At 46.1% G+C, this 9306-nt stretch overlaps 1 protein-coding gene and 1 long non-coding RNA gene across 2 annotated transcripts in view; one reads left to right on the top strand and one right to left on the bottom strand.

Annotated features, from left to right (window-relative positions):
• The window catches only part of LOC108446704, a 7689-nt gene extending 2317 nt beyond the window's left edge, over positions 1–5372 (bottom strand). The window contains exons 1-2 of the long non-coding RNA XR_001861995.1: positions 5007–5372; positions 397–630 (exon numbers count right to left, since the gene is read on the bottom strand). This is a non-coding gene — a long non-coding RNA (uncharacterized LOC108446704). The remainder of the gene's footprint in view (positions 1–396; positions 631–5006) is intronic.
• On the top strand, positions 769–8693 carry LOC103615594 (cytochrome P450 2K4). The gene is made up of 9 exons (XM_008633655.2): positions 769–1125; positions 3297–3459; positions 3635–3784; positions 4068–4228; positions 4701–4874; positions 5402–5543; positions 6094–6281; positions 6769–6910; positions 7302–8693. Exons 1-9 carry the CDS (start codon positions 928–930, stop codon positions 7487–7489), a joined length of 1506 nt encoding a protein of 501 aa, XP_008631877.1. The 5' UTR covers positions 769–927; the 3' UTR covers positions 7490–8693.
• Positions 8694–9306: the final 613 nt, after the last annotated feature.

Genomic DNA, 9306 nt, shown 5'->3' with positions numbered 1-9306 from the left:
GGCAGCCTCCCTCCTCCATCCTCTGCCTGGCCAGCTGCAGATTCTGATCCTGGCTCCTCCCAAGTTACAAGGATTCAGGATCTCTTGCCCAATCTAGGCAGGATTGCCTGCAGGGGCAGGGGATGGTTTCTCCTAGAGGATTGCAGCTGTTCATGAACAGAGAGAGTCATCACCAAATGGTGATGAGCCAGACACGGCCATCCAGGCACACAGTTCTATGGGCAGTAAACTGCAAAATAGTGACTGAAGTGGTTTCAGGAGCATTTTGGGGTTGCTGGTAGAGGATTTTTGGGACAAAGACAATAACAGTGAAAACACTGCAATGAAAACACTGCAATGAAAACACTGATTTGTTCAAAGAGGTGTCAGGAAAGCAAAGAGAATCAGAACTGTCACCTGTAAATAGATCTGCTCCTGTCAGCAGTCCTGAATCCACCATTCCAGCTTCTCCATGGTCAGTCTTGTCCTCCCCGAGGGCTTCCTTGCCAGCTGCACCCTGGGCCCTGCATTATTGTGGGCTTTCCCTCCTGTGTCCTGCTTCCTCCATTGCACCACCAGTGGTCCAGCTGAGTCCTGTGACCTGGCACAGTGACAGCAGTCCAGCATGGGTCCTGTCCTTGAGTTCTGGCCCTGAAATCACACAGAGAACAACACGCCCATAACACAGGTCTTCACTGGAAAACAAATACCTCATCCCAGTGTTACAGCTGAAATAAGAGCTCCAGATTATGATAATCCATGGTTCAGAATAAAAGAGGGTGTTTTATCTGGCAGGAAAATTGAGTACATCCGGTCTAAGTGGACGTAAACAAGTCTGCAGAGCCCTTTTCTCTGTGTAAAGGCACTTTCCCAGAAGGTGTGTTCAGGCAAGGACAGAAGGGCTATAAAGGGACCCCAATATGCTCATGCCCACACCTGGGTCTGGCCATGGCTGTGCAGAGTTTCCTGCAGTACATGGGCTCCAGCTCACTGCTCTGTTTGGCAGCAGGGCTGTTTGCTCTCCTTTACTTTTTCTCCAGCTCCAAGAAGTCAGTTTGCGATTTGCCCCCTGGGCCACGACCTCTTCCTCTGATCGGAAACCTGAACGTGGTGGACCTGAAAAAGCCGTTCCAGTCGTTGACAGAGGTAGGGGCTGAGCGAGCAGGCAGGGGGCAAATGTGCAATTCCTGAAGCGAGAAACGCAGCTGGGGAAATAGAGATGTGGTTGTGTTTGCTTTGTGTGGAGGGCAGCAAGGAGATATTTGGCATACAGGTAGGCTGGCAGAACAACTTCACCTTCAGAGGTGCACATGCACATACTTGTATTTATATATAAATATAATACACTCCTTTCTTTATACACACTCAAACGTAGACCCCCCTCACACACACACACCCCCCTTGCAATCCACTCCAAATCGTTGGTGTTTTGAGCCCTTCAGAGGCTGCAGGTTGGGCCAGGCTGCTGCCATCAAGAGATGTCTCATTGCCACCAGACCTCTAGGAAGAATGGGTGGATTGAAGGGATGAAGCAAGAACAGGCATCATCCCCACAGCAGAGAGAAAGGGGGTGTCCTATGCACACTTATTTCCAAAACTAATTATATCTCTGCAATGCAAAGCACAGCTCTGCCTCCCCAGCCCTTCCCCTGCACACACTGCCCAGGGTTGTTAAGGACTTGATGCATGGATTTTATATGTCTAGCTAAACAAATTGCTTTTTCTTACACAGTTCCATGGATACTTATATTTCTAGAAGAGAAAAATAAAAAAAGACTTAAATATTAAAAAGCCAGGGGCAATGTTTGTTTCAGAAAGTGTCTGCTGTGTTCCCATAGGGAGCTGGGGACAAGTCAGGGGGAATTCAGATTTTATCTGGTTTCTGTAGAGACAGTTGAGGTGCTGTGAGTGATATGTCACATGCCCTGTGTCTGTGCTGCTTACTGGACACTATGATGGGGGAAAGCTGGTCCCCAGAGAACTCCTTCAGCCACTTGAACATCTGCAGTGAGAGGGCAGTGCAGACACTGAAATCCTCCAGTTAGCTGTAGAAGAAAGGGCATCCTGTGTTGCCAAAGTACAGAATTCCTACAGCAGGCACACAGTGCTCATCTGCCTTGATTTATGGGGCAGAGGATTGTGTAGAGATCAGTTCTGACGGGCTTCTGGTCCTGAGTTCCCATCTGATCCTGGGTATGTTTGAGGATGTCAGTATGAAACTATGAACTATTTTTGGCGGTGCTGGGGGATTTTATGATACAAATGTCATGTGATGGCACCAGACTGATCTCCTATAATCTACCAAGAAGCTTTATTTGGGCTTTCAGGCCTGCCACATTCAATACTTGTGCTGCTGAGCAAAACCAGAGTGGGTGCCAAGAAGCACTAACGCAAGGAGATGGCCAAAGGAAGGCTCGGAGGCAGCTGTGATTCCCTGCCCCTGGCTCTGCCACACACCCTGTGAGCTGCCAGGGATGAAAGAACCAGCACTAATGTTATCTCCCAAGCCGTCAAACCACCGTTTGATGAAAACAAATTCAATTTGTCTGGCGTAATAACAGGAGCTGCTTCTAATCTGAAATTCAATTTGTGGAATGTATCTAATGCATAGAAAATGGTAACCCAGGCATAGCAGAAACAAGAAGACATTTGGAGCGGATGGCTTGCAGTGTGTTTGAATGAAGCCTAAAATACCGAGTGAATGATTAGCTTGTCAAAGCCACCTTTCTGGGTAACAGATGATTCATATTTAATTTGCTATAAAAGCCTAACGTTCCTGTGACATTATCTACCAGAATATGCTTCCTAGTTGGATTCAAGTTTCTGGTGGCCAGCAAATAATTTCATGATGACTGCAACACTACCCACCTTGACATAATTAGAGACAAGTGCTGTCCTGAAAGAAAGAGTTATTGTCTGGCTTTGTTTTTGCAGTGTTTGTGGCTTCAGCAAAGGTGTGTGCACACCCGCTTGCCTCAGGTCACCAGCACTACAATAAACAGGCCTGCCTGCTACAGCATTCTCTAACCAGCCTCCCAACGTGGTATTGCTGGCCTGTTACTGCAGAACACCACAGGAATGCTGTGGCATTTTCCTGACTCCCCTGCTAGGAGCACTGATAGCAGACACCTTGTTGTGCAAACAGGGTGCAAGCAGAGATGCTGGCAATCGATAGCTGTTGCTCACTACTTGAATTACCTGCAGACATCAGGCAGGGCTGGGAGGCTCCTTTTGGACTAGAAACTGCCTAGGGTGGCCAGTACTAGTGTTTGAGTCCAGATCTGGCTTTGAATGAACATATTTATTCACCTTGACAGCTCTCCAAGATATATGGCAACGTCTTCACTGTGCATTTTGGACCCAGGAGAGTTGTGGTACTGGCTGGATATGAAACCATCAAGGATGCCCTCTTAAATCATGCTGAAGAGTTTGGAGAGAGGGCAGAAATACCCATATTTAGGAAAATGACACAAGGAAATGGTAATTGACGTTTTGGTTGGATAAGTTTTGTCTCTGTTCATTATATTCTCACAGCAGAGAGCAATGTCCTCTTAGAGATCACTTTTTGTGATCTTAGGAGGTACCAGTGCATAAGAAAGCCTTACAAACGTTTATGAACCCCAGGGGCCATAAGGATGTTACACTTTTATTTTAGGCATAGCATTCAGCCACGGAGAGCTGTGGAAAACTATGAGAAGATTTACCTTGTCCACGCTGCGAGATTTTGGAATGGGAAAGAGAACCCTTGAGATCCGAATCCTGGAGGAAGTAAATGCCCTTATCAAATATTTTGAATCCTATCATGGTGAGTGTCAAATCTTTCAGCCAGAGACAGAGAACAGGTCTAGCAGAACAATAAAGATTAATGAAAGTTTAACTCTGAGCAAATGGTATCTCGTGGTTAAAGTTCAGCATGCACTGCAGTAGTTATTGAACCAAGGCCTTAAAACACTGAAACAGAGTGCCCTGCTATGCATTCTGGGTGGGGAATGAGTTTTCTTTGGGAGCTCAGGACTACATTTCCATAGGAAACCAGACTGAAAGGAACATAATCACATCATTATTTGTTTTCATTGCTTGAAATACAGGGAAACCATTTGATACGAAAATGATACTCAACAATGCTGTATCCAATGTCATCTGCTCTATATTGTTTGGAGAGAGGTTTGAATATGATGATCCAGTGTTTCTAGCTTTGCTGAAGCTGATAAATCAAAATACTAAGCTGTTGGGCTCCCCTATGGTGCTGGTAAGAGCCTAATTTTATGTTTTAGCTTTTAGGTTTTTGGGGGATATCCAGTTTCCTGGGTTCATTCTCCTGGCCTCCCACATCTTTCTTCTTGAGAACAAGAACATTATCAGCAAGTCATCCTGTACAGAACACATCTGTGGTTCTGTATCTGCAGTGCACAGATTCCCAGGCTCCTGCACTTAGTCTGTGAAGCTTATTAGTAAAAGAAAAAAAAAACCAACAAACCAAAGTCTTCAGAAATGAACAATTTTATCCTCTTTGAAGTGCAGAAGCACAATCCCAAACCTGCCTTCTTGTATTACAGAAAGAATACTATTTCTGCAGGAATCCAGAGCTCCTTGGACTGTAGAAGGGGGGCAATTACAGCCTGAAATGGCAGGGCATAGGACAAGGGACCAGAAGTGAGATTTGAGATACCAGTATGTGTTCAAAAACGCCAATTAACAGTAAGACCTCTCTTGCTCCACAGTTATATAATTTCTACCCATCCTTTGGATTTCTCTCTGGAGCTTCCAAGACAGTGCTACAAAATATCAGTGAATTGAACGCTTTTCTCCAGAAGCTCTTCCAGGAACACAAAGAGGAGCTGAATGAAAATGACCTAACAGGCTTTGTGGATGCCTTTCTGCTGAAGCAAAAACAGGTACTTTGAAGCTGAGTCTCAGTGTCTTTCTGTTCCCTTAGCTTTGGCTTATTCTTAGGACTGGCCATCTGTCAGGGACTGGGAGTGAGTGGAAACAGAACAACTGCAGCAAGCAGAATATATCATACTCACAGGGAGCTGTGCTGTGTTCGCTCCATGGCCCCTCTGGAACTGCTGGTTAAAGGGATTTTGTTGTCGAGATGTCCCACGTGGGTGAAATAAGTTGCCACTCAGCACAGATGAGGAAGAGATCATCCCAAACTTTCCTGTGAGAATGGTACAGTGATAAACTGTGTTGCAGTAAATAAATTCCAATTTATTGGAATTATTTCTAAGATCTGGGCCTGGGGATTGCACATATGCTTGGGACCAGACAAATTCCACACAGCATAGGCCCTAAGGCTAAAAGACTAAATGTTTAGTTTTCCAGCACATATAAAGCCACAGAAAACTAAAATGCAGATAAAAATGGTGGCAACACAGTCACATATGGGTGTCACTTGCTGTATTACCCACATGTTTTGAAGGAGTCAAAGAAGCCCCACACTGCATTCAACAATGGAAACCTGATGTTTTCAACTCTGGACCTCTTTGCTGCTGGGACTGAGACCACATCCACAACTGTGCGCTGGGGGCTGCTTCTGATGATGAAATACCCAGAAATTCAGAGTAAGGAGGACAAGTCTCTTGTACTATTTATTGCTGCATGCTTAAGTCTTTGGTTGTGGAAGGGAGTGGAACTCATTCAGTGTTGCCTAGAGTAATTATTCTGAGTGCTCTGGGAGATATAAAAACCACTGACTTTACAAAGGAATTTTATTCAGCTGGGTTGCAATAAACCAGCCCAGCCAAGTGGGAGAGGCTAAGGGGCAGCCTACAGGTACAGTAAAGCTCCCCCATCGTTATTCACCTGCAGGCTATGGGCTGACATCACTAAAGGTCTCCTCAGGAGCTGATTCTGATCTGGTTTCTGTTGAAGGTTATAGGGTAACAAAGGTGTGTAATGAGAGTCAGGCATGGGATGGATGGTACTGACTCTATTCAAGCTGCCTTAGCTCAACAACAAAGCTGAAAGAACGACACCATGCCCTGACTTACCCACTTCTGCCCTTCCCAGATATTTACAGTTTTTCCTTTTCTTCATCTCTGCCAAACTGGTAGCCATTCCAGTTGCAAGATGAGATTGTTATCAGCTTCTTAATCCTTTCCTCCCTCTAAGGAAAGATTCAGGAAGAAATGAACCATGTCATTGAACCGGGAGAGCTGCCTAAGTTGGAGGACCGGAAAAAAATGCCTTATACAGAAGCAGTAATACATGAAATACAGAGGTTTGCCAATATTGTCCCCATGGGCGTATCACGATCGACTCCCAGCGACGTGAATTTCCGAGGCTATGTGATTCCTAAGGTGAGCTCTGAGGCTGGCAGCTTATGCTGCACAGATTCCTCACAGCTTTCTTTAAAGCAGATGAAGAAACACATAAATAACTTAAAGACACGGTGATGCATGGTTTAATCTGTGCTGTGACCCTTTGTCTTGGATCCAGGATAATTATTATAAACTTACAATGGATTGTGGTCTGCTGCAGTTGATTGAATCACGATTAACCAGAGATTTAATTAAATCACACTGGTTTGAATCTTTTATGTCAATTGTGGAACCTCTACCCCAGCACCTTTCTTGAAAGATCTGACTCTGTAAGAAAGGAATGTTTTGTGGCCCAAAAAAATAAAACAGCAGCTACTGAAAACAGACAGAGCCACAATGGGGCAGGGGAGCATTCCCCAGTTCTATTTGTCATGTCTTATTTGCCTCTTCACATTGGAAAAAAAAAAAGTCTGGCTCAAGTAGGGGAGTGATCTCCTCTTCCATGAGTTTCTTTGATCTCTTTCAGGGTACTGAGATTATTCCACTGCTGACCTCCGCTCTGAATGATGAGTTACATTGGAAAACCCCAGATCAGTTCAACCCTTCACATTTCCTGGATGCCAGTGGGAACTTCATTAGGAGAGAAGCATTTATTCCATTCTCCATAGGTAAGAGGGGTGTGGGTGTACCATCTGGGACAAGGCTAATGGCAGTTCCCCCCGATTTCAGGAAAGTATGAAAGCCAGGGACACAGAACAGAGGGTAAGGGATTTCTGGTCATTTCTCCTGTCCACCATTGCTGTAGGTAACCACCTCTTCTTTGGGAGAGCTGGGAGACACTGAGTTACCCACAGTCACTGAACAATTTCATACACCTACAGGCTTCTGTGTAGTTTGAGACCAAGTCAGTAGTACCTCTAATATATGGAGAGAAGGAAGGGAAGATTTCCCATCTCAGCAGCCTGCTCTTCCAAACTGTACCTCCAGTTTAGAAGGTCTCAGACATCAACATTAACAGTTACAGTGCTGATCATTAACTTCTCCCCTGGTTGTTTTCAGGACGAAGGGCTTGCCTTGGTGAAGGACTGGCTAAAATGGAGCTGTTCCTCTTCTTTTCGGGCTTGCTCCGCAAATTTGTTTTCCAGCCCCCTCCAGGAGTGGATAAGTCAGACCTGGATCTCACTGCTGATGTCGGCTTTACCTTGACTCCCATGCCTCACCTGGTTTGTGCTGTGCCCTGTGAATGATCAAACAACATGGCATTAGAGTAGTGAGCACTTCAAGCTTGAAAGCAAATCTAGCTACAGTGGGGAGAAGCTGTCTGGCCCTGAGCTTTAGGGGAAGGAAGACACCAGGCACTGTTACTTTCTCTCATTCATGACATTCTCTCCAACAGCTCTTGCAATGTCTGTATCATGCAAACCCTTCCTGCTCTCAGAAACTGATTCATTCCCAGAACAGCACATCAGAGATCCTGTTTTCAGGACAGTTTGAAAGAGTGAAATGCCTTCAAACCTCCTCTATAGATGTAACCCATGAGAACTCTCCCCTGACAGCCCCTATGGGGAATTTCTCAGCCCAAAGTCCAAACCCTAGAGCAGAGCTGATTATCGATGGCCCAGCTGGAGACAAGAGACACTCAATGGATCTGGAAGTCTCCTCAGGATGGTTGTTCAGCTGAGCCTCAGACTGAGCTTCCATTGTGCGATACAACCTGCCTTATCTTTATTACAGAGTCCCAGACACAAGGGTGTAACATGGGCTGATGCCAAGACCCAGGCATGAGACAGTTATCAGAAAACATCTAAGTGGTTTGGGAAGTGGGTTCTTTCCAACTCACACCAGGCACTTTATGCTTAACAGCCTATTTATGATGGGGCCAGTTGAGCAGCTTTCTGCTTCTGCTGAGAAAGGCATTTCTACCCCTCCCTCACCTCTCCTGGCTCATCCTGGCTCTGGCACTTGTCCAATCCCTTACTGGGCCATCTTAGATCCCTAAAGTGGCAGAAAATGAGAAGCCATGGCAAGGGAAGAGTTTCCGAGTCGGTGTGGCTGAAGCGATACAAGCCTGAGGCGGTGTGAGGGCAATGGAGCTGGGGCTGGGCAGCAGGACTGCCACGCTCCACCAGAGAGCTGGGAGAGCTCAGCCCCCTGCTGCACTTGCACCTCAGGAGCTGTACCTGCTCAGGAGCTCTTCTCTACCCTTCAGAGAAAGGATCCTTCAGGGGATGAATCAGCTGGCATAAGGTAATTTCTCACTCTCTGCATTGACTGCAGGGTGAACCATCATCCACAGGCTTCTAATTCCAAACTTCAGTCTCAATTAGCAGGTGTGTTGTGATGAATAGGGACAGTATTGTCCATTCGACTGAAAATGGGGCAGTTATGGTAAACCTACAACATAAAACTAAAGCTGCTGTCATCTAAAGCTGATCTGTGCTGCAAATGGAAGGAAAGAAAGGAGGAAGAATATAAAGCGATGACAAAGTAGGGCGGCCTCGGGCCTCACTAGCTTTAGTTCACGCGACTAAAGGTAGCACTGTAGTAGTTATACTCCAGCTTGTACTTGTGCTGGTGTTGCACTTGGACAGGGGCTGTACCACAGGCCCAGCTCCAGCTCCTGGGCACAGCTCAGGGAGTGCTCAGCAGGCTCTGCGACAAGGAAGCTGCTGCTGCTGCGCTTGCTTGCACTTGTTTTGCTGTTGCTCTATTTGCAGTCTAACTCCTGCAAGCCTGACCTTATCACCTACTTGATCATTAAATATTTTGTTCTGTTGCTCTATCTGGTGTGACAGTATGAAGTTGATTTTGGGTCAAACCGATAAAGCTGGGCTGCACCACCTTTAATACACCCGCACAAGAGAGGTGAGCACAGGGATCCCCGGGGCAGCCTGCAGCCAGGACATGTTCAGCAGCACAAAAAGTGAGCAATATACTCATAGCCACAGACATCTCAAAGGAAATGGCTGAATTTTTAACTCCAGAAAATCACAACTGCTGTGTGAGGCAGGGTGTAGCTCTGCATGCCTCTCTGATGTGGCCCCTTACAGTGCTTCGTGTGTCT

This window comes from Corvus brachyrhynchos, unplaced genomic scaffold (genome assembly GCF_000691975.1).
Source record: "Corvus brachyrhynchos isolate BGI_N302 unplaced genomic scaffold, ASM69197v1 scaffold5, whole genome shotgun sequence".
In the NCBI taxonomy this organism is placed as follows: Eukaryota; Metazoa; Chordata; class Aves; order Passeriformes; family Corvidae; genus Corvus; species Corvus brachyrhynchos.
This window is presented reverse-complemented; position numbering and strand designations above follow the sequence as displayed.